At 33.5% G+C, this 27,021-nt stretch overlaps 1 protein-coding gene across 1 annotated transcript in view; it reads left to right on the forward strand.

Moving 5' to 3' along the window:
• Positions 1 to 25,311, forward strand: part of LOC140437197 (macro domain-containing protein CT2219-like) — a 59,005-nt gene extending 33,694 nt beyond the window's left edge. Inside the window, exons 2-3 of the mRNA XM_072526557.1 lie at positions 13,954 to 14,122; positions 22,616 to 25,311. Coding sequence (XP_072382658.1) covers positions 13,954 to 14,122; positions 22,616 to 22,911 — 465 coding nt within the window. The 3' untranslated portion in view covers positions 22,912 to 25,311. The remainder of the gene's footprint in view (positions 1 to 13,953; positions 14,123 to 22,615) is intronic.
• Positions 25,312 to 27,021: the final 1,710 nt, after the last annotated feature.

Consider the following 27,021-nt stretch of genomic DNA (forward strand, 5'->3'; position numbering starts at 1 on the left):
GTACAATTACTCAAGGACCACCCTGTATATATATATATATATATATATACATATATATATATATATATATATATATATATATATATATATATATATATATATATATTACACTTGAAATTTCCGCGGGAGTAATATGTGCTTTCTGTAGTTTTCCGGGTTTGACTTCGCTTTGAATAGTTTTGGTTTTGATAAACACCATTATTTTCACGATGTTTCGGCAAGTCGCACTTACCATTGTCAAGTCAGGTAGGAGTACTTCTCGCTGATGCTTGAACTTCAACAAGAACTAACTGGTTTACAAGAGATGTTTGGTCCAATTTTAATACCAACGCACCCATAGCCCATAAAAGAGGTGTTGTGTTCACTCTTACTGACAGAGCAATTAAACTATCTAGTCCACAGTACCATTCCGCAATACCATTTGAGAAAAGTTAAAGATATTTTAGAAAAAAATAATTATCCACCAGAATTTTACAACCGTTTAATTAAAAAAGAAATTATATTATCAAAAATCAATCCAATTCCAATACCAAACCAGAACAAACCCAAACCATACCTAGCAATAATAATAATAATAATGTCACTAACTCCAACAAATCCCATATATCCTTACCATACATTAATGGATTTTCTGAACAAATGTCAAAAATGTTTGCAAAGTATAATATTAATGTTGGACATAGATCATCAAAAACACCTGGAAAATATTTTTCAAAATTTAAACCTAAAGTTAATAAAGATCATCAATCAAACGTTATTTATAAAATAACTTCTAAAGACTGTAATTCAACATATATTGGACAAACACACCAATACCTACATAGAAGAATTGTTGCACACAAACATAGTGTATAAACCAATGCATTAAACACAAAAAAACAAAATTACAACAAAAGATGCATATTGGAGATGATTCACATAAAAAAAGATCCAAATTCTATCAATAATAAGACTGACATTAAAGATCTTTCTAATATGTATTATAATTTAATAAATTAAGTTGTCTTTAAATGCACTATGGCAGATATTTAAGATACGACCCTGATCCACTCCTATTTTAAGATACCTGCCAGATGTCATCTGTCAATGTTAGATACCAATTTTTTAATCCATGTTAAACTTTTAAAAAATGTGTAATCATGAAATTTAATTGTAAAATGTAATGTCTATAAAATAAAATAATGAGCTTATTGAATATGACAAATTTGCCGAAACGTTTAAGCAATAGTTAAATCGTTTTATTTACAACAGACTGACAAACCCAGGAAATAAAAAAAATGTAACTAATATATATATATATATATATATATATATATATATATATATATATATATATATATATATATATATATATATATATATTATATTTCTACTTACATTTGTATTTGTGTAATACACTCAGATATTTACAACTGTGCAACTTTTGAAAGATTATTACAGGTTATATAAAAAAAAACTACTGTTTGTGGATCACTTAAATATATTTTTTTGATAAAATATATCTATATACTTGTAAGTTGAAGGATTGTACACTGTTTGATATCTGGCTTGAAGATAGTAATGTAAATACGTTTTTTTAATCTTACTTACTTTACTCTACTTACCTTTCGCTGATTACCTTTTTTCATAAGTTTGTATCTTGGATCATACAGCCAGGTATTTCACTTAAAATGTCTAACAATGTATCTATTTCTAGTTAAGTATTAAATAAAATAAAACTCTACGATTATAGGAGCTATTGACCGTTAAGTAATCTGAATAGTAGACTACATGACTTTACGCTTGAATTTGGAAAGGGCACTTAGCAAATCTTTTCTGTATTTTCTCACTGGACCGCAAATTCTTGGCTAATTTTTTTCCAGCATTCTTGCTTGTTCTAATGATGTATAATAATGAAAAAAAGTGTACATTTCTACAATATTCAAAAGAATATTATCTTGAATAGATAACTGATCTAGATCAGAAGAACTTGAATCAAAGAATCTACATAATATTCAGCATGAGATTTTCCTGCAACAGTGTCGCTTTAATCCGTCAGTACTACATAATTTATACATCTTTACACCATACTTATGCGCCTTATTTTTTAGATACTGCCGACGCAGTAAACGCATTCCCGCTGGAAGGAAACTGCCGATTGATCTATAATCAAATCTTGACTTGATCAAATCATTCTGATCAAATTTTGAAATTTTTTAGTGTCAAGTCGTTGTTGTTTTTTAGTAGTTTTAGTGAATCAATAATGGGGTGAAGTCTGTCTGTGCCCGTTTCTTTAGTATTATCGGTAAAATTTAAGATCTTAACAAAAGTAAAAATATGTCACTGTCGTTACTGAACTAATAAACTTATTGTGAAATAGATGATCATTGGACCAATAATGTGGCACTTGGAACACTAACAATTCCCATGCAGAGGATACAGGCAAAAAAATTTAACGTTTCATCCGTAGTAACCGGTTGTCACTTTTTCAATCGAGATTTTTGTTTTACATATTTCCGTAATAGAACTTCTGCATGGCGATTAGTTTCTTGAACCATGATTTTACTTAGGGCGTCATCGACCAATAAGAATCTAAAGGTGTAACATTTTCTTCTTCACTCGTTCCAAAACCTTTTTCCATAGATACATCTAAATTGGTAAGATTAATGACTTTGAATCCGAATCTCCATCAAAACTGTTTGAATTATTTAATTGAGGCAAATATTGTGCTAGTTCTAATTTTCTCCCACGAGATATTCTATAATTAGAAACAGCTCTTACTGTAACTGCTTCGTAACTGAATTGATACACAATACAAATAATTTCCATAATTCTTCTATTTGGGTCGTATGATCTTGAAACCGTAATAAGACAGTATGTTACAACTGAGTATATCCTTTCTTCTTCTTCAAGTTCCGCTCCTATCGAAAATTGTAAATCATTCTGGCAATATATCCATATAAGGATTAATAAACAAGCAATTGAATTTCTTAAGTCCTAGGTTTTCATTCAACGTTACCGGAAGTCGACATTTGAACTCTTCGTGTAACTTTGCGTCGATTGATAGACGATTTCACTAATTTTGAGTCGTTTTTGCCAAACTTCCAGTCCTAAGCTTTTAACCGGAAGAGATATAAAAACCGGAAGTATATATTTTTTTTCGTCTTACTAAGGCCCGTCGAATAATAAGGCGTTTGTATTCTTTGGCGACTTTAAAACAGTATTTCCGGTTGCAACTCTGGAACCGAAAGTCCGAGGTCAAATTTCTCACCTTTAATACCACACTGTAAAATTTTTTAGCAGATTTACCTCTTCCAGCAAATACGGTACCTTTTAAATACGGTAATTTTACTGAGTTATAATAAGTAAAAATGCTGTTAGGACTTAAATATACATATAATTTAAGTGGTATTTTTACTGTAATAGTAATTTTACCTCGTTTAATGAGCGTTACAATTTCTTACTGCTTAGCAGTAAGATAATAGCAACAGAGATGGAATGCCTGCGAAGATGCTGCAGAGTAACAAGAATGGATAGGAGAAGTAATGACGAAATAAAGCAAAGAACATCAATAGAAACAGACATACTAACATATATAGAACAAAAAAGACTAAAGTGGTATGGACATGTAAGAAGAGCTAGCGACAGCAGATGGATAAAAAGAATAACCGAATGGAGCCCCATAGGAAGGAGGAAAAGAGGACGACCCCGAAAATCCTGGAGGAACGAAGTAGACGACGCCATGGGTAAGAGAGGACTAAACGATGGAGAATGGAACAACAGAGAGAGATGGAAACGGTTGAGCGAGGGAAGGCAGTGAATACTGTAGAATCCCTAAATATATATACAATTTCTTAACGTATTTAAATCGGCAGATTGACTAAAAATTTTTTTACAGTACATCTTTGGGTTATAAGCTCTTATTCGACACCTCATCTCTGATGATACGGCCATCCTCACCTCTGGACCTCACAGGGAGGGTGTACAGCAATCTGTATTCGAACGGTCTCAGCATTATCTGGACAGAGTCATGGAATGGTACAAGAAATGGAGGGTAACTATAAACCCCTCCAAAACACAAGCAATCTTATTTAAATCTCCGTATTGTCAGGACGTCCGAGGCCGGATATCGCTTTTAGGAGAAGACCTCATCTTCAGGACCTCGGTTCTCTACTTGGGAGTTCGTTTTACGAGAACTCTCAACTGGAAGGCCGACGTTCAAGAAACCCTAGATAGGATGAGGCAGAGGTTTAACCTCCTGAAAGGGCTATCCGGCAAACTGGGCGGGACATCTTCCAAAACTTTGTTGCACACATACAAGACCTTTGTCAGACCGATAGTCGAATACAAGGCTTGCATCCACATCTCCCTGAATGCACATCAACTAAACGCCATTACGGCCACCGAACGTCGTATCTTACGATACTGCATGAGGAAGGACTGGTCGTATCCATCAGCCCACATATACGCAATATCACACATAACACCGATAAAGGACAGAATCCTAACCCTCAGCAGGAAGTATGTCCTAAGAACCATAGCCAGCTCGAACAACAGAGCCAAACGAACACTAAAGACGCCTTGCAATCATAGAGGGCAAATACTCACCAGGCTTCCCTTAAAGAAAGTTCTATTTCCTCCAGCTAAACTTCTACACAACACTGGACACGAACTTCCTGATGAGTATTTTGATATACTAGAATCATTCCCCATCCAATATCGCAGGTAAAGTCTGCGCGCCAACAACGCTGATAAAGAGCCGTTCCTACAAACTTGGCTGGTAACCCTGAAGTACCTAAACTTGACTGAAGATGCTTGGCAGCACCCACTTCTTCTAGTACGCTTCTGGATCTTCTCAGATCATACACACAGTCACCTTCAGCTACCCTCCTGTTTCTTAGTAGTCCACCACTTCCACCATCACATGCATCATTTCACGTGATTGTCGTTTACCGCACCCCCACGACTCCTAGAAAAAAAAATACGGAGTATCCCATTCCTTGAAGAGGCTCAGGCCTAAACAAGGTAAAAACGATCTTGTCATGACCTCATCTCTCATTATATATTATCAGTGCTCATAACGGAGGAGTTGTGTTCACGGTGAGACAGACGGACGAACAATTCAAGGTTTTCACCATTTTTTAATATTGTAAAATGGGTGAAAACAATTTTCTTGAATAATGAGAAAAATACACCTTTTGCAAAATGACATAATTTTCCACATATTATTAGCGATGCAGCCAACCAGGGCTGCGTCGCTAAATGCTCTAGTTATAGACCATTGAAAAGTTGCATTAGGGTTGCATTTTTGAGAGGACGTATTTTTTTTATGCGTTAGGGGGCAAGAATAAGCTTAAGTTGAAGCTTATGGGATCGCCACCCTTGTCGCCCGGCCGCTATTTTGGAAAAAATGGTACAAAGGGTTTTCGCGCTGTATCCCGTAAACTAGCAACCAAATGGAAAATTTTATCCAACATTATTTGTAGAAAATTAAATTGTCTACAACTTTATTCCCATTACTTTTTGTTGTAAAATGGAAAATAAAAAAGCTATTAACAAAACTAACTAAAAAATTTTGAACAAATGTTCTTTTTTTGTCTTATTTTCTGGTCATTTTACAATAAAAAGACATCAGAGCAATATTATAGAAGGTTTTTAATTTCTCTCCGTTAGGCTTAGTTTTTTATTATATATATTTTTTTTATTCATATAATTTATCATTTAACATTCCTATGTTATTAGTTTATTATCGACCTTTTTCCAGAAAAATAATTGAGGCTACACTGCAGAGCATTTGAGGCCTGCTTTTCGGCAACTATACCTACATACTTCTACAGTCTCCCTTGCATCTGCAGAAACTTAATTTTAGAAGTTCGGTGGGTGTTGGAGTTTTGAAAGTTTTGATTGGTATACAAATTTTTCCAGCTTCTTGCATCTTTAGGATCGCAATGTTTCCTGGTAATAAACTCTAAGACTGTGGAAACGAGCTGCAACTTGTGTTTAGCGGAAGCGATGATAAGCTAAATGTATTTTTGGTCACTGTCTTGGCGAATCGTTTGTATCTCATGCTATCAGAGAATCATCTTTATTTCCACCATATAAAGAGACGAAAAAACATTTGCCGACAGTAAGCAAAGATGGCTCGCTTTTTTCACTGAGAAATAATGCTGCTCCGCTAGGTAACTCAGGATGTTTCTGCAAAGAAACAGCAGAAGAAGCAGCAAATTCTCTGTAATGCCACATATAAACCTTGAAGGACAGTATAATTGATGCGACTTACACCCTTTGAAGGTTAAAAAAATTGGACACTGCGGATACATAACATTGGACTGCTTTCTTCCTAATACCGTGAGCAAGACAAGTCAATGTCCTCTGCTACGACAGTTACAGAATCATAGTATTCGAATGCAGCAAGCGCAGAACAGACGATGACTGCATCTGCATCAGATTCAGCCTGGTCGACACTAAAACCCACTTTTGATAGAGCAGATTTGAGAAGGTTTATTAAGTTTGTTTTGTTCTTTTCATTACCAAGAAATTTATCTTGGGATAATGTTGGTACAGTGCTCTTATTAAACTTTATCACTGTCGATTAGTGCACGAGATGGGGTAACTTTTGTGGTAGCGGAAAGGGTAGATACTAAATTAATAATAACATAGGAATGTTAAAATCATATGAATAAAAAAATACATAATAGAAAACAAAGTGTAATGTTTCGTTTTTATCGTATTCTTACGAGTAATCAAGATCCCGGTCAACTTCGGAGCACTGTAAAATCCAAAAAAATTAAACTAAACATATTTGAAGTGAAAATTGTTCTTTGAAAAGCCCTCTATAATATTGCTTTGATGTCTTTTTATTATAAAATTACCAGAAAAAAAGTTATAAGACCAAAAAGAAAATTTGTTTAAAAATTTTTAGTTATTTTTGTTAATAGCTTTTTTATTTTCCATTTTACGATAAAAAGTAATAGTAATAAAGTTGTAGATAATTTAATTTTCTAGTTTACGGGATACAGCTCGAAATACCTTTGCTCCCCTTTTTCCAAGATGACGGCCGGGAGAAGAGGGTGGCGACGCCAGAAACTCTATCTTAAGCTTATTCTTACCCCCCATCACTTAAAAAAAAAAAATTGCGTCCTCCAAGAAATGCACGCTAAGGCCTAAAACATGTAACATTTCAGTGGACTATTAGTATACGAGTCCTAACAACTATAAAATTGGAGACATTAAAATATATAAAAAATTCAGGCTTTTGACTGTTAATTTATTTTTTTTAATAGTTATGATAATAGTGCTAAATAAGCAATATTTTAAATGATATTATCACAAAACATATTTAATATTGTTTTATACAACCCAAATAACCTATTAATGCACTAATGATCATCAAAATATATAAAAATTATTGACAACTAAATAATATTACAGTATAAAGTAACTGCTTAAAACCACACAAGATAAGACAATTAGGCTGCGAAAACAACGCAGCTCTACAATGCGGCTGCGGACACTCTGGGATACTCTAACAAACGTCAATCTATATTCTACAATTATATAAAATGGTGTTTGACATCTCTACAAATTTCAATATTCATATTCAATAACACAATCTGTAGTGGCGGATGACATTAATATTCATAAACCAACAGTGTGGTTACTCCGTTTTAAAAATAAATATTCGTTCTGTGTCCCAATGTTTAGTTGAACAAAAACATTCTTTATTATTAATTAGTTCTGTTAGAGTCAGTGTATTTCGTTTTGTGGTGCTGATTGAAGCTATATTATTCGTAATTATTTAATGACACATTAAAACATGAAAAAAACATAATTAGAAACAAATAAACTGTCAATTATCTAAATTTTGCATTTATTTTAGTTTGTCCTATTACATAGTTGTTAGGGCTCGTAGTACGAGGTCTAATTGTCTTGTAACGCAACGAACGTATTAACGCTAAAAATTTTAAGTATAAAACTATAGATGAACGTCAGATGACTCACGGATGCAGTAGAATGATTTGTTTAAGAAACGAATATATACGAAATATAACAATATAAAAAAATCAAGCGATACATTGCATATTTAGATTAAACCTGGAATGATCCTCATGACTGAAAAAAACAGTATACATTATAAAAAATGTTCAAATGCACTACCTTCCAATAAAGAACATAATTATTGTTTTACATTGCCGTGGAGAAATCGATGCATTCTTTATATCTGTCAAAAAAATTAAAAATGCGTCTTTAATTATGAGGATATAAAAAGTATAATGTTTGATTCATAATTCGAAAAAACTCTACCAAAATTGTCTAAAAATAGTAGTTACAACTGTCAAGGATACCGCTTCTTTTCATTCTAGATCTCGATAAACCCATTTCTTTAGCTACCGGGCAAATTTGGTACCAACATTTTTTGATTGGTATCGGGGAACATGTAGTAAATAAGAAAAAAGCAAAAATAAAATAATAAAAAGTTATATGTAACTCGCGAAATCTCAACTCGGTTTAAAAATTTCCATTTCTAATTTTGATACAATATATTCTATGGACCTTTCCGCAAAAAAATGAGATGTATTCGGACTCTTAATTTTGACTATTTACAAAATGGCGATTTTTATTTTAAATCGTGTGCGGATATATTTTTTTAATTAAAATTCTACATTAAACCTTAATATCTAAGGAAGTTTTCTGGAAATTTTCAGATTTACAAATAGAATCATCAAATCAAAAAATCAAATAAGGTTTTCTTTAATGTTACAATAATATATTAGCATTAGAACAAAATAATTAAAAGTAATTACATTCCATAATACTTAAAAAGTAATATTAAACTATCAAGTCATCGTCATCCACATATCCAAAAATCCATTTTCTAGAAAATCGTTATTTAATTGAGAATCGTTTTCTTCTTGGACGTGACTTTCATTTCAGCATGATTCAGAGCACGTACATACATAACAATAACAGTAGTCTAATTCGGAATCGATGCATGGGGCATGGACAAATATTACTTGTTCAGGAATTTTTTCTTTTACATGTACAAAAATACTTTTGTCAATACTCCATTGCAGTAATTCCCTCGAAAAAATTCGGACGTAACTTATCGTCTTGCTGAATCTATCCATACTTTTTTTTGGTAAAATAGCCTGAGTTCACTCATTAATTTGCCACATAGACCTTAAAATATGTTGTTTTAAGGTATACGTCTAAGGTCTATTAAGAGGCATACCATAATTACAAGACAATCAGAAACGAAATACATGCACTTGTAAGAAAAATAAAAAATGATCACTGAGAACGCTTTTCGAAAGAATTGGAACATTATTTTTATCATGTTTATGGTTCATGGTATCATGTTATTTTAATTAGAAAGGAAATAATGCGCTTTATAAGAGGTCAAAGAACGAAGGTAAAGGAACTAATAGAACCAAAACACATTAGCATTATCGAAACCAAATTTAATATTATTCTTTCTGAGTGTTGCAGTTTCGCAACTATACAAAAACATTTATATAACATTAACAGACTTTGTGGTAGTTTTGATTCCCCCCGTATTTCAAGATTACAGCTTACAGCCCGTACAAAATACATCTGTGTTAAAAACTACATATTACGAGACGGGCCATCTGCAAAATGACACAGATGTGTATTTGAGATAAGCGACGCATCTACAAAATCATAGTCGAATTTTATCTTCGAACCAACACAGATGTATATATGTGTGGGTTAAGAGTACCTGAGAGTCCTAAGGCACTTGGTATCGGTCTTGTGACCGAGAGAGTCGTCAAATGCAGTAAGGTTGCATTATCAATTTTGTGTGGTTTCTGTGCGTCGCTGAAGACGATTTTGCGATAGCGGTGGTGCTATCATTTCATGGGGTAAAGTACACCTTATACTATTTGTTGCCAAAATTACATTGCTGCATATATCAAGTACGTTTACTTGGTATATAGATGTCATATTTGCTTGGAACTTTTTATCAGTTGTGCCGCGATCGCGATTGAACTTTATTGAGAACATTTTATTACCTTTACGTAGATTTAATAATCGGAGATCGGTAATAAAATACATATTAATTAATGTGTATTTTATTACCGATTATACTTTTGAATTGAGTTTATTAATATTTGTATTACGAACATATTACATGTAATGTATTACGTAATATATTACAATAATATATTGAATTGTTTTGGATTGCATTTTGTGTGTCTTTCTTAACAAGGCTGATTCATTTTACCACCGATTAATTATATGTATCGATGTCTTTATTTTACCAGTTCTGAGATTTTAGTCTTTTGAGTGATTGTCGCTTTTCTTATGTAAATTTATTCTTGGCTACAAATAAATATTGATTTTAACATATTTGTCACGTCGCAATTAATTTGTAGCTCGTTATAGTTTTATTATATTTTAACGTATGTATATTTGTCTTTGGCTTTTATTTAATTTCAAATAGAGTGTTATATATTCCTTTGGCTTTAATTTTTCTATTAATATATATACCTAATGCGAAAGGGGGAAACCAGCGAGTTCTGAATTGAACATAATGTCTTCTCTTCCCTTTCTGATGGTTCCAATTGTTAAATTGAGGTCATCGTATGTGCAGAACGCAACACTGAGAACTCCTTACAGATAACAATATTCACCCAAAAGAGTTCATTCAATTTCAAGATTTTCTATAGTATTATGTAGGATGTCCAGGGTAGCTTCCAGTGAAGCTTGAAGCTCAAAGATTGTGCTGAACATAAGATATGTTGAGTTCCAGTGGATAACTACGTCGATGATGAGCTTTAAACTTTTTCTTACTATCTGTATCTGTACCTCTCTAAATTTTTCCACATCGGTAGTACTTCAATAAAAATGCTCGACGATCGTTTTGATTTTGTGTTGTATGTTAATCAAGTTAATGGTATGAGCCAGACAAGTAAGATAAGGCCAACCTGTTAATTTAATGGCACTGGTGGTCAGTACATCTAATATATCGGATTGAAAAAAAAAAACAAGTAAAATCAAAGAATTTTGTTTCAAAATATACATGGATTGATTACCTAAAAAAGCTCTATGCAGAGGAAGAACAAAAGACGCTGCAACTGGAAACACCAGAAATTACCGCAAATGAAGAACTTAATATAAATATACACTCAATTCGTAAATTACTTGAAAAACTAAAGAACAGAAAAGCAGCAGGTAAAGACGGGATACCAAACGAATTACTGAAATATTGTGGAGTAGCAATGACAAAACAGTCAACAACAGTAATTAATAAAATTATAAAACACAATAAAATGCCGGAAGAATTTACATTTTCATTTCATTTATATTTTCTCCATGGAGAACGAGCGAACTAATTCTACTATTTAAAAAATGAGATAAAAAACAGCCAGAAAACTACAGAGGCATAAACTTGTTAAATACTACCCTAAAACTTACAACTAAAATTTTACAAGAACTAATGAATCAGAGGATAAGTTTAACCGATGAACAACAGGGTTTTCGTACTTAAAGATCGTCTAAAAATGCAATATTCGTCGTAAAGCAAGTTACTGAGAAATCACTAGAGTATCAGCATTTCTGTGCCTGATTGACTTAAAGAAAGCATTTGACAGAGTAAGACTCAAAGATGTAATATATCTTCTTTATAATAGATAAGTTCCCCTAAATATTCTAATAAAAACTTGAAAACATCTACCAAAACAACAAAATGAAAGTCAGAATAGATATACAACTTGCAAAAGCTATAGAAATAGGCAGCGGAATAAAACAGAAGGACTCATTGAGCCCTATGCTCTTCAATTTAATCATGGATGAAATAATCAAAATCGTTAAGAAAGGAAAATGATACAGAATGGGAAACAAAGAAATCAAAATACTCTGTTACACAGACGACGCAATATTGATAGCCCAAGACGAAGATAGTCTGCAAAGACTGGTCCACAGATTTAACATAAGAGCAAAAGAATTTAATATGACAATCTCATATCAGAAAACTAAAACAATAGTAGTCAGCAAAGAACCAACCAGATGTAAAATAGAAATTGATGGCATCAGTATTGAACAAGTAATGGAAATAAAATATCTTGGAATTACACTGTCCAGCACAGCTATGGACTGGCAAGATGCCTAAATAGTACTATATGGCGCAACAGACACATTAACACTGAGATATAGTCAAGAATTTATAAAGCCATTCCACACATCCATGTAAGCATTCTCATTTCCGGCATATGGATTCGTGGTTTTTTTTTTTATTTTTAACTGTCCAACATTTACAGTACAGTAAAAAAGTACTGTAATTAAAAAAGATAATTTTTATCAATATATGAACAAATTTATTCGACTATCAAAGGGTTACAAGTTTCTCATGACGATGAAATCATTTTTCGTGCTCACTTCACATGTATACTTTGAATAAACTAGGCAGATTCAAAGATTTGTAATACAAATTTTTAATTAGAAAAAACTATTTGACGAGTAGCATACGATTTTCACAAAAATCGCCATTTTCTTATAATTAATATACACTCCGCGTCATAGAAAACGGGCCACCCCAAGTATTTAAAATATTTTCGAAATTATTATTTATTGCTACAAAATTAAGCATTTATTTTTTTGTATATTGAATTAATATTATTTTATTTTTAATGTGTCTTGGGTTATTTAAGTTAAATGGGGTGTTGCGAAAGCAAACCGACCATGTAACTGGATTAAGGATATTCATAGAACCTATAAAACAAAACAATTTTGAAAAAAAGTTGTTTACAACTTGATCAATTTTCGAGAAAGCGATTGTTTTGAGAAATGTATGATATTGTAAAGGGTTCTAATGAGTTTTAAACGCATCTCAGATTACAGTAGCCGACTTAGTGTGAAGTAGTCTTGAGTTAATAACGATGGAACTGTCACTGCCAGCCTGTCAAAATATAACTAACTTCGCAAAAAAATAATTACTAAATTTACTAGACAATTGGGACTGGGATTAGCGAACCGAGTATACCAAATTTGCTCGGTAGCTTAAGAGTTATAGGTCATAGCAATCTTTTTGGGGGTTCGCCGCAAGCCGCTTTCGATATGAAATATTTGCAAACAATAAACAAATTAGTTATATAGAAGATACGAGTGATGCCAGTGATAATAGTGATTCTGAATAAATTAGTAAATAAATTGAATTAAGTATTAGTTAAGGTTTTAAAATATTATATAACTCAATTTTTATTTATTTTTTTTATTAATTAAATCTACGGGATTACCACATTACAACATAATAATGCCCTAACAAAGAATTATTTAAAAATAACACTAAAATTCTCTAAGAAGAACAATTTCTTAAAAGTACTAACAATTAAAAAGCATTTGTAAGTTATACAATCTAACATATAATAGCTGTAATTTAATCTAATATAATCTAATCTAATATAATAGCATTATTTATTCTCAAGAAAAGTGACTCTATATCAAAATGTTTAAAACATTTGGTGGCGGTTTCTTAAGCTCCGCTGCAATCGGTGACCGAAAATTCCGCCGGTAACTTTCGATCTCTTTGTCTTTTTTCTTTCGTCGCGCCGGTAACTTTCGATCGCGGGTAAATTTCGACGGAACCCGAAATGATATTTATTACTTCAGTAGAAATAATATTCACTGCAAATTAAAAAAATATAAAAATATTGTTTAAGAAATAACCTATCGAATATATGTCTTCCTGGTCAATTTAAAAATAATTCGTTCTTCTTTCTTCTGTAATCTGCAGCATTAATCAATATATCATCTTACTCTAATAACAATAGCGTACATACTTTTATCTTTGTAATATGCACACAATTCAGTGGCAATTGTTATTTTTAAGCAACTACTTACGTACCGAAGATTCCATATCTGTTGGGCTTTTCGTGACGGCCACAATATTGTTTTTTGTGTATTTATTTAGTATTTTACCATTTTTTATTTACTATAATATTACCAATCATTTTTTAGATTGATGCTATCGTTAACGCAGCCAATTCTTCTCTTCTTGGAGGTGGTGGAGTAGATGGAGCCATTCATAGAGCTGCCGGATCTCTGTTGAAGGAAGAATGTAAAACATTAGGAGGATGTAATACAGGTGAAGCCAAAATTTCCGGTGGATATAAACTACCGGCAAAATGTAAGTATATTTTTTAGAATATTACTAGTAAAGAGATTTGTCACTCAATATCTTCTTATAATATATTTTATGTGGTTCTGAATGATTTTTTGTTTCAATTTAATATAACAAACTTTACAAATTTATTTTTACATAAATTGTAAAAAGTATACATTCCAAGTAAAAATTAGTCTTCTTCTTCTTTAAGTTCAATCTTCTATCAAAGGTTGGAAATCATCATGGCTATGCGGACTCTGTTGACTGCCGCTCTAAAAAGTTCTGCACTACTGCATTCAAACCATTCTCTTAAGTTCTTAAACCAGGATATTCTTCGTCTTCCCACATTTCGCTTTCCTCGGATTTTGCCTTGCATAATAAGTTGTAATAATGCGTATTTTTGCCCTCTCATCACAAGTACTTAAGTTTTCGTCTTTTGATAGTTAATATTATTTCCGCCTCATTTCCTATCCTTCTAGTTACTTCCACGTTTGACATTCTTTGAATCCATAATATTCGTATTCGTCAATAAAAATTAGTCTATTCCAGCATTATTAATGTATAGGGCGTCACATCATATGAAATAATTGACCATATTAATAATTAATATTCCCGAAAAGGATTGAGCTATGGTGTGACTCTTTCCATGTTATCGAGCCATAGGTGACTTGATACGTCGGAGTATCTCCCAAAAATTTTCGTACGCATCTGAACGTCGAGAGTAGCACAGCTTTCTGCATGGTCTTATACAGGTGTTCACTTAGACCTAGCTGTTTTATGCTTTCTAGGAGGTTTTTCGGAATAACACCAGTAGTGAATAGAATAATAGGTACTGTCTGGGTACTTTCCATTCTCCACTGTCGTCTTATTTGTATTTCGAGATCTCTATACTTGGCGATATTTTCGTTGTATTTAACCCGCAGATTATTGTTGTTAGGTATCGCCACATCTATTAATCTTTAAGTAGTAAGTTTATTAACTAGTATGAGTAGTATCCGGTCTATTATATGCCACTGGTTGGCCTGTGAGCACAATGCAGTCCCAGTGTAGCTTGTAGTTGTCGTTTTCAAGAATTGTGTCAGGGACGTATTAATAACAAGGAAGATGATCGGTCTGGAGAAGTCCCAGTTTGTTGGCTAATTCCTGCTGAATAATCTTTCCTACTGTAATAAGTTCTTAAATTAGCAACCTGTTTATCCAGCTGCTCACCTATGTCTATAAATCCTCTTCCCCCTTGGGGAATGTTGTTCTCTCTACTGCACTGCGTGGATGGTGTTTTTGCGCCTTTGTGAGAAGTGTTCTTACTTTCCGCTGAAGACTCTATATCCATTTTTGACCGCTTTATAGTACCAAATGAGTAGCTAAGCGCGGAATTTACAAATATAGCAACTCAAACGTAACCTCTCTTTTGTTTACCACTTTTTATCCTTTGTTATTTAGGAGTTTCAATATCTCTATCGGGATCATCTGACCATCTGTTTCAGCTGCTCTTCGATGTTTAGTTAATTATATAGCTCTCATTTTCTCTTTATTTTTTCTAACGTTAAAGTAGAAGATATATCAAGACATATTAATAATTAGAGGATAAAGCCTTGAAAATTTAACACAAAAAAGTGACAGTTCTAAAACTTTTTGTATCTGCCGGATACTTCCCTGGTTTTAAGAGGGCCACAACTCTGATTTTCCTCAAGATTTTGGGGATTTGTAATGTACGAATGCAGCAATTTATCATTCGTACGAGCCACTCAACGGTTATTGGTCTAAAGTTCTTTATTTGTTCTGTTCGTATTTCGTCTAGAATAGCCGCTGTATTTTCTTTCATTTGGTGGATATGTCTCTAATATCTTCCCGGCTAAAGGAGTTACCCAGAATATTTCTTTCGTCGTCGATATTTCATTGGACTCTTACCTTGTTCTTGTTACTTCTGTCAGGTTGGGTGCGAGTTTGTTTATGTCCAGATCCATCACCAGCTGTTCGTTTTGTTGGCGGATATCGTACGTACCCACGTCCTTATATTGTTGTTTACGAGAAAGAATCATCCTCATATAGCTTCTCGTATCTTTTCATTTTCAGATTCAGATTCTCCATTGAACCCCGGTATGTATTTGATTCGGTAACCTCTAGGGATATAGTTCATGATATTTGTTTTACTAGGATTTTTACAAACTTATTTTACCCAGGACACGGTTCCAGATGGGAAACTTCTCGATCCAATACTTTAGTGAAAATTTTCCATTTTTCCAAATTTGTCGAGGCACTACAAATAAGCCATTTAGATCAGTGGTAAATAAGAATAAGATAGCCTTGATGATTTACAATCTTCGGAAGGATAAGCAAAACAAGAAGATAGATCTTTTTTACATCGCCAAAAGTTAATTGATGACCTTCTAAATTTGGTATAACATGGCGTTGATGATCCCACAATTTATTTGTTATATATTTCTTCCATTTAATTTCCATGATTACATCTCATTTTTCGTTAGATATTTTTTCAATAGTTCTCCGTGACATTTCTAACTAAAATTGCTACCGGTGATAAATTAATTGATCACTGTTACGTCCTTTAAGAACTTTTCTGTATAGTATATTTAATTGTGTTTCCATTTGGTCCCATTTTTGAGGTGTCTTTTTAAATAATTTTCATAGATTATTAGAAATTAAAAGGTAGAAACATGTAAGAAGGACCACAGACAGCAGATAGACAAAAGGATCCTGGAGAAACGATGTAGACGAAGCCATATTATATTAAAATGGGGTATGCGAGACGAGGAATCTATATTTTAAAATCTTAAAACCTATCTACTTCAGCATTTGAACACCTATCACCCACTATATTTGGCAATACTTTCTGCAATACTAAATACGTTATTCAAACTACCACCAAGACGTTTGTATACTTGGGTCTCTCCGCAAGATCAACCGGGATACATAATAAGGAATCAAATTGATTACATAATGGTGAACAAGAGATCCGTAATGGATGCCTATCAGTTACCCCGGCGTTGACGTATCGTCAGATCATATTCCTGTTATTGGTAAATTTAGGTTTAGATTTAAAAATGTTACAAAAAAGAATAGTAACAAAAAATGTGATATGCGAAAACTAAAAGACAAGGAAACAAAGGAGACAGTCGCACGGATTCTTTCAGAAAAGCTAAGAACATGGAGCAAACATATGATTCAGAAGAATCACTCCAGAATATATGTGAAACATTTAACAAGATCAGAGAAGAAGAAGAAGAAAGAAGAAAATCAAAGAATAACAAAAGAATGTACAAAAATATTCAGTCAGAGTGTGAACAGATAGAGTTGTTAGAACAAAAACATGTGTCATTTAATTTGCATAAAAAGGTAAAACAAGCGGCTGGTCTTTAAAAATCCAACACAGCTAGCAAACTGCAAGATCAACAGGGGAACATCATCACAGATAATACAAGAACTCTTTGATGATAATAGGTCCGAACAACCTCCGTCCTACATATGTAATGACCACTTACCAATCACATCAGATGAAGTGGAAAAAGCAATATCACAAACCAAAAGATGGCAAAGCTCCTGGACCTGACAATGCATATGCTGAACTCATAAATCTATTTAACACCGACGGTACTCAACGACTAACAAAAATATTCAATGAAATTTATTTAAACGGAATAATACCAAGATCATGACTGAAGTCAACGTCTTATTGCTGTCTACCAAAGAAAACAAAATCAGTATCCTGCAATGATTTCCGGACCATCCACTTAAACAAAGGATATATAGACTATGCGAAGAAAAATCAGCCGTACACAGTTTGGTTTTCGGAACGCAGTGGGTACGAGAGAGGCTTTAGCATATAAGTGCTATTTCAACGATGTAGAGTTGTGAATTGCGATATTTATGCATGCTTCATTGATTACCATAAAGCGTTCGACATAGTAAAATACGATAAGCTGATAGAGATATTAACAAATATTGGAATACAGACCTGTGCTCTAAGAATTATTAGCAATCTTTGCTGGAATCAAAGATCGTCTATCCGTACAGAGGCAGGAGAATCCGATGATATTAAAATCAAACGTGGGTTTCGACAGGGATGTATACTATCAGCCTTGTTGTTTTACATATACTCTGAGGAAATCTTTTAAGAAGCAGTAGAGGATGTTGAAGCCGGAATTAGAATTAACGGAGAATGTATTAATAACATCAGATACGCGAATGACACGGTGGTATTCGAATCACAGGAATGAGTCAGAGATATGGACTTTCACTGAACATTAAGAAAACAAAATGTATGATGATCTCTGAAAGAATCAGTGGGGCAGTTCAACCAATAGAAAGAGTAAAAACATACGCCTACCTTGGTACAAACGTCAATGAAAATTGGGACCATTCTCTAGAAATAAAATATAGAATAGAAAAAGCAAGATCTGCATTTCAAAAAATGACTAAACTATTCAAATGCTATGATTTATCAGTACTCATAAAAATCAAGTTACTACGATGTTATATCTTTCGTATACTGTTGTACGGAATTGAGTCGTGGACTCTTATAGACGCTACCTGCAAGATAATTGAGGCTTTCGAAATGTGACTTTATCGTAGAATCCTGAACATATCCTATATCGACCACGTTACTAACCAGGATGTTTTGTTAAAAATACAAAAAGAAAAAGAGTTGTTAACCACAATAAAAACAGCCAAAATCGAATACCTTGGTCACATTATGAGGAACAGCGAAAGATATGGGTTGCTGCAATTAATTCTACAAGGAAAAGTAGAAGGAAAACGAGGACCAGGAAGGCGAAGGATTTCCTGGCTAAAAAATCTATGTACGTGGTTTAACACAACGACCACAAATCTATTCAGAGCAGCAGTTTGCAAAATTCAGATTGCCATGATTGTCGTCAACATCCGAAACGAATAGACACTACAAGAAGAAGAAGACCCACTTTCCGTTTGAGATTTTAGGAGTAGTGTCCCCCCACCCCGCTAAAGAGTCCCCCCACCCCGGTTGATGTAATTTAATTGAAATCCAGCATACATATTTGAAATTTTCTATAGAAGCCGAAATATACGTTTTCAAATTTATCCTGGATGTCGTTTTTTAAATATTTTTCCTTGCAGGATGACTTATAGGAGGACATGTCTGAATTCATTTCGCATGTATCAAAAGTACTGTAGCTCTCAAGATTTGATGATGGTCAGTACCTCTCGGTTCTTCTTCATTCTCCTGAGGACCTCAGGACTAATTTGTGAATCAGTCAGTCCGCGAGATCTTAAGTATTCTCTGATATAGTCTCAAATGCTTCTGAAAATATCAAGGTCATCGATTCAACGTCGTAAAACAGAACAGAGAAGAAAATTCACATTAAGTTATTTGTGTTTTTTTCTCGGATAGAGAGCATAGGCACGCAGTGTCTGTGGCGCACCCAGAGGGGGGTTTTGGGGGTTAAAACCCCCCCAGGCCATATAAAGTAAACAATATATAAAGAATAGTAGGAAAATGTAACTTGTCTTTCACACACAATACAAAAAATTCAAAACGCTAATTGAATAATTAAATTACCACTTTAAATATGTAGAACGCAATAATTATTGTATAAATACACAATAATTAATACACAATAATTAATACACAATAATTATTACACAATAATTAATAATATTATATTTAGATATTATATTTAGATATAGATACCTAATATTAGGCTTATGAAAAAGTACACAGAACGAGTCTGTTGCGAGTAGCATGCGCCTACAGGACTGTATCTGCGGCGGCCTTGTGGACTATCACGGGTTGTGTTCCTCTGCATGTGTTAGCAGTAGAAAAGAGAATGAGAGAAGAAAGCATTTGACAACAACTATAAGAAAAGATGAAAGGGAAATATCAATGGAAAGATGGCAAGAAGAGTGGAACAACAAGGAAGATGTTGCCCAGTGGACCAAGATGCTGATCTCGAGCTTAAGGGACTGGGTAAATTGTCTGTTTTAGGGCGTATCCATAGGTTCAGAAAGACAGATACAGAATATTCCGACATTGTTACACAATGCTGAAGTGTAATAGATGTACAGTGGAGAGAAACAGAATGAATAAAGAAATAGGTATGAACCCTATGACTGTAAGAGAGATGATCGTGAATATGACAGGAAATACGGAGGGGTGGAATAGTGTTCACAATTACATCCGAGCAGTCATTAAAAAGAAAGAAGAAGAAGAGAAACACCAACCGGGCCAACGACATAGATAAGATCTAATTGCTATTTTAATAGGAATAAGTCGCAATTGAAGTTTAAAATAAGTTTATTGACGTTTGAATTTTTGATCTTTGATCTTGCACTGATAACTTGTTTATACTCCAACAATTAATAGAAAAAAGAATATTGCTTGGTACCGAAGTACATCTAGCCTTCATCGACCTAGAAAAGGCGTATGATACAGTTCCAAGACTTAAATTGTGGCAAGCTTTACAACTCGACATTAGTCCATACCTTTTAGGAATAATCACAGAAGTATTCTGGGGTAACACTACTTACCTAAAAATCGGATATAGACTATCAGAGCTAATAAAAGTAACTGAAGGACTAAAACAAGGATGCAGTATGTCACCCTTACTGTTTAATTTATATATTAAGGCAGCCCTCCAAAATTGGAAAAACCACTGCCAGGGAATGGGAATCCCTATAGGAAATGACGTACTGTTCTCTCTGAACTTTGCGGATGATCTGAGATGATCTGAGATAGCTCAAGATTCTTATGATCTAGAATTTATGGTAAAGCGTCTATACAGAGAATATTTAAAATGGGGATTACAAGTCAGCATGAAGAAAACAGAATATTTCGTTATCAATTCAGATGCAAGGTTTGAAGTGTTGATAGACGAGGACGTGAAAATCAAAAAAGTGGAAAAATTTAAGTATTTAGGTGCTAAGAACGGCTTGGGAGAAACTGAAATTAAACACCGAATTAATCAGGGACGTAAAATTGTAGGATGTCTGAACTCCTTATGGTGGGTCACAACATTTCCAAAAGGAACAAAAAAAGAATAGGGTAAACCATGGTTGAATCAGTTCTTGGTTATGGCTCTGAAGTATGGACAATTAATGCAGACCTGAAGAGACGATTGATGGCAGTTGAAATGGATTATTTGAGAAAATGTGCTAGAACATCAAGGCAGGAAAGGAAGACCAACGAATTTATAAGAAATAACATTGCTACAGAATGCTACAGAAACGGTCATTGACAGAATAGAAAGAAGATATTCAAAATGCTTTGGACATCTTCTGAGAATGCCTGACGAACGTTGGCCCTAAGAACTTTACAAATGGAAGCCCCCTGGAAGAATAAAAAGAGATAGACCTCGACGCTCACGGAATGAAGGAATTAGAAGAGCGATGGAATCGAGAGATTTGGAGGAGGAGCATGCCTTGGACCGGGAAGATTGGCGGAGGAGAACGGGAATACGGCGAGAGCCGTCTCCAAAATGTATTGTATTTACAAGTTGGATTAATGTCAAACGTCATAAGAAAGATGACATAAGAAAATAGCTTCAGAACAATAGATAAGATCTAGATAAGAGAAGGGAGTGTTCCAAAAATTACGTCAGCCTTACAGCGGCCATCCCACTTTCGGAGTACGGTACGTGCGACAGTCAACTGCGCACATGTAAGAGAGGGTGATTTTAGTTGGTAGGCAGGATAATAGATACCTGAATCTTTGGTACTGCTATCTTTAGTACTTTAAGTTAAACTAAAACCCAAATTTTAGGAGCTCAAAATGGAGGTAGCATAAAAAAAATTTCAAAATGCCTTTTGCATTTTTTAACGTTGATTCCATTATTTGCTGTGGTATATGTGCAGTTACCTTATGGTAGGAAAGCTTTTGACTTAATTTCTGTAAGCTTTTTTTGTTGTCGATATTGTTCTATTTTCTGTATGGTGTTGTACTGGCTGACGATAGGAGGCTTTATTTTTGCCAGTTCTATGTTGGAGTCATCACTTTATTATAAGTGTATTTTAATGAGACTGCTGACAACTCCTATTTGCGCTTGTTAATGTAAAGAAAGCGTTTAAATACATGTCTTTGTAGATAGTTTTACGTGAAATAGTATGTCCCAGAGGGTCATACTTACATTTAGTGATCTTTATGTCAAGAAAATGGAATTGGTTGTCCGAAACTCATCGAAGTGAGAACTGAATTATCTTGTGGATGGAATTAAAGTGTTGTTGGAATTTGAGAGCTTCGAAGTTTCTGTGTAACCAGTATGTTGTCTTCGTATCTGATCCATATTTTTGGCTTTAACTCCGTCTCTTGCAGAGCTTCCTTCTCAATGTTGATCATGAAGAGGTTTGCATAGCCGAAGATAGCTCGGTGCCCATAACGGCACCGACTGTTTGCTTGTAAATATCTCCTTATTATTACCAAATTTAAAAGCAAAACTTAATATAATTAAGTACCATATTATTACACTCAACATCAAAAACAAACTTGTTTCCTTTTGATCTGATTAATATCATAACTAACTTTATTTTCAGACGTAATCCACACTGTTGGTCCACGCGGGGAGAAAACAGATTTCTTAAGAAACTGTTACAAGCATAGCTTAGAAGTGATGCTGGACAACAAGCTAAGAACCATCGCTTTTCCTTGCATATCCACAGGAATCTATGGTTACCCGAATCTCCCAGCCGCCCATGTGGCTGCATATACAGTTCGTAAACATTTAGAAGCTCATGAAGGAGATATCGATAGAGTGATATTCTGCCTATTTATGGAAGAAGATAAGAAAATTTATGAAGAGCTGTTACAGTCTTATTTTCCGTTAGAATAGTTTCTGATGAACTGATACATGACTTTTTGTAAGCATATTGTAATTATAGCTGATTATTATTAGTTTTTTGTATATTTGTAGATATTAATCATTATAAATATCTCAATGTGTAGTGTTTTAACTAGTATAGTAAGTGATCAAATTATTAGAGCCATTTAGTAAAATGAAAATTTTTGTTTTAAAACGCTACAAAATGTGGGAGGGCGGATCAAGTATGAATCAACTTTTGTTAACAACTTTTATGGAATTAGACTTATAATTTATGAACAATATCTTATTTTTCCATAAACAATTTTTTCTCTTTCATCTGAATACATTACTGCCAGCGTCCAGGTAGATTATCTATTCGATTTTCATAAAAACAATGAGTGGAAGTCTTTAAACATTTGTACATGAACTACTCAACTTCATCATCGTCGTCAAAACGTGATTCTTTTAGTACATTACTTAATAGCCTATACAAGAGGTAAAAACATGACGAAAGGTGTGTACTTCGTCAACGATATTCAGCAACAGTCCTAAACAATTAATTAAAAGAAACTTTTGGTAATATTTCTATGTATTTTCAGCAGATTACGGTCATTTATTCACTCTTCCGTTAAACATCTAATAAGTACTCGCTCACTTGTCGCTTACTAATAATTTCTCTGTTGAATATTTCATTTTTCATCAACTTCCAAAAATTTTTCTATCAGATCAAAGCTTAGTTGATTACCAGTTCTTTTGAACACCATTGTCTGTTGTCAATGATGAATTTTTTAACAGTTCTTGCTTGTGTGCTCATACATGTGTAAAGGAATCCTGGACCTGTCCTATAGTTGGTGACATTATAATATTTTCATTTCTTGTTTAATTTTTTTGTTCACATTTTCTTGTTCATTTTTCTTGTTCAATTTTTTTGTTGATTTTTTCGTTAAATGTTGGACAGTTGTTTTGAGAATTTCATTGGTATTTAGTAATTTTTTCCCGTTGCAGTTATCGAGGTTCATTAAAGGTTTCGTTTTCCTCAATGAAGTATTTGGAGTGTAACAAACATACAAACTTCGCCTAATACACACGAAAAGGTAAAATTGCACTGATTTAGCATCGGATTTCCACAAAACTCTAGAAGATAAGGCATGTCCTGTGTACCAGGTCTTTCGGACACAATCGCCGACATGATATTAGTGTTCAGCGACCCCAAAAATCCCTGAGTAATGAGTTTCCACTGATTTTGTATCGAGTTTCCAAAAAAATCCAGGAGACGAGGCTCAGGTGCACCAAGTGCCTTGTAGAACATCGCCGTCATTATGTTAATGTTCAGTGATCCCAAAATCCTCCGAGTAGTAATATTCATTTCCGTCAATTATTTCCGATTTACAAATTTATCATTTTTATCACTTCCAAATGCACTTTCAAAAATGCACTTTCCTTGTTTAATAATGCAATTTTAATTTCCACATAATCATTTTTGTTCACACATTTCCTGAAACTCATACGAATGGAATGCAAAAAGTTTCATTGAGGTCCACCCTACTGCAAAAATTTGGTAGACTTTAACGTCAACAGTGTTGCCAAGTTTTACACAAAAATTTAAATGTATAAGGCGGCTATAATAGTTTGATAATCTCTAATATGAAAAGACTGTGTTCAGATTTTTAATTAATCGACTTATTATATTTTAAGATTGGTTTTAAAACTTGGCTGTGTTCCGAAAGACAAGAGGCCATATTAAATTATTAAAGAAAATGAACTTTGTTTCAATTATTTAAAGCTGTATTTTAAACGCACACCATGTCGATATTATTTGAAAAACTAAAACATTGGTTTTAGCTTTTCAAGTTATTTTTGAAAACCAATTAATAGCATTCACGATAAATTGGATCTTCGATGGTAAAAAAACGTTAAATAACTTTTTTCTTTCATATGCATAAACTTATGTAATTTTTCTATCATATGTACCATACTTTTAATTATGTAATTTACTAAACTACCTTTTTCTCCTCTTGTCAACATTTCTTTTGCCGTTTATCGAATATGGTAATTCGAATAATGTTTTTATCCGCAGTTAAACAAATATAATAAACCAGAAATAAAAATATTCATAAAGTACTGTGAAGTCAGACTGTCATTTTTGAGGTCATCTGCATTTTATACAAATAAATTAACAATAACTGCCTGCTGGCAAAAACAACACAACCATATAATATGGTTGAAGTTCTAGAATATTTTTCTCTCATATTAATTATTGTACCTACTGTTTTTAAATTTTATAATTAGTAGATAATAAAACTTATTTTTATGACATGTATTCTTCTTTAGGTATCTCTTATTGTCAAATAACTAGTTAGTAAACTAGTTACTATAATGTCAAGTATTTTACGATATTTTGTATTTGTTAAAATAAAAATATTTCTGATCCGATTGTTTTTAATGAGCCGGCCTTTTACATATTAGGATATATTCTGAGGTGTAATTTAGATTTAATTATTGAGTTCACACAGCAACTGGTGTTTGAAATTCAGATATCCAGAACAACTACAAGCAACCTCACCAAAATATGAAAAAATAATAGACAAAAAATTCTAAGATCAATGTCGTACGACCCTGGCTTTCCATATATTATTTAGTTCCTTTAATTCTTCCGAAACCTGGACCATTAAAACTGCAAATCATAAAAAAAATTACGCGTCTCAAGTGTGATATTCGAGAGACGAATGCTTCAAATACCTTTGAGAAGAATAAACACATCTTGGCGTCACCCTAGCTTTTCTCTTCAGTACCGACCTCCTGAAGGGAGTAGTGAGTAGTGATCGTGTGTGATCCGTCTCCATAGATTTCTATCTCTGGTCTTTTGCAACTTCCTGTAGGGTGAATCCATCTCGTTGGAGATCTTCCTCATGGTCTTCGGTCTTCCATCTTCCCTTGAATGTCTGACCGCATTACACGCCCAAAATATTTTACGTCTGGTAGTTAGTGAGTCTCTTACAGATCTTCAGTTCTCTTAGAATAGAAATTATTTGTTCTACGATCGGTCCATGAAATTCGCAACTTTCTTCTCAAGCAGAACATTCCAGTGGCGTCTATTTTTCTCCTTTCAATTGCCTTAATGTCTAAGACTCGCATCCATATATGAGTACTGGAAATATTAATGAGTTGACCAATCTCAGTTTTAGGGTTTTTGAAATATTGGGGTCTTTCCATATTTTGGTCATTTGTCAAATCTGTCAATTTTGGTTATATGTGGATGATTGTTGTGTTGCCTATCTATAATCATAATTTTTGTCTTATCCATATATCCAGACCAAACCTTTTACTCTCATTTTCAACCAACTTACACATACCGCATGTTAAAGATATCGGTCGGTATCACTCGGGACTTGTTTTAATATATATATATATATGTGGCTAAACACCCCTTTAGGGGTTACGCCGCTTACGCTCTCTAGATCTATGTTTTGAGGTAGATCAGTCCTCATGTTCCTTATTTAATTTTCTCAGTTATTTTTCTCCATTGTGTCCTATCTCTGGTTTTTCCTTTCCACTGTCGTATGCCCGCCTTGTTGAGATCATTTACAACTTCTTGTAACCATGTAGATCTTGGTCTTCCACGTCTTCTTTTGCCAGCTGGTGTCCATTCCAATATTGAGAATATCGTCGTAGTTGATCCTGATCTCCATACGTGTCCTAGCCATTTTGCTCTTTGTTGTTTTATTTTACACACTATATCTTCCTTAATTTCTTCCAGTAGCTCAAGGTTCGTTCTTTGTCTAAATTCATTTTCATTTATTTTTATTGGTCCCAGTATTGCTCTTAGTATTTTTCTTTCTTGTATTCTAAGGTTTTCCTCTTGTTTTTTTGTCATGCTGAGGGTTTCGGCTGCATACATCATCGTCGGTCGAATTATTGTTTTGTATACCTTCATTTTCGATTTCTTACTCAATAGTTTATTTTTTAGTAATTTCTTATTTGCATGGAAGGTCTTATTTGCTGTAATAATCCTTTCTTTGATTTCTGTTTCTCTTTCTCCATTGTTTGTTATTAATATTCCCAAGTACTTAAATTTTTCGACTTCTTCAAAAATGTATTCGCCTAGTCTAACCTTTTTGTTTTCGAAGTTTTTATCAAATC

Source organism: Diabrotica undecimpunctata, chromosome 3, assembly GCF_040954645.1.
Source record: "Diabrotica undecimpunctata isolate CICGRU chromosome 3, icDiaUnde3, whole genome shotgun sequence".
Taxonomy (NCBI): domain Eukaryota; kingdom Metazoa; phylum Arthropoda; class Insecta; order Coleoptera; family Chrysomelidae; genus Diabrotica; species Diabrotica undecimpunctata.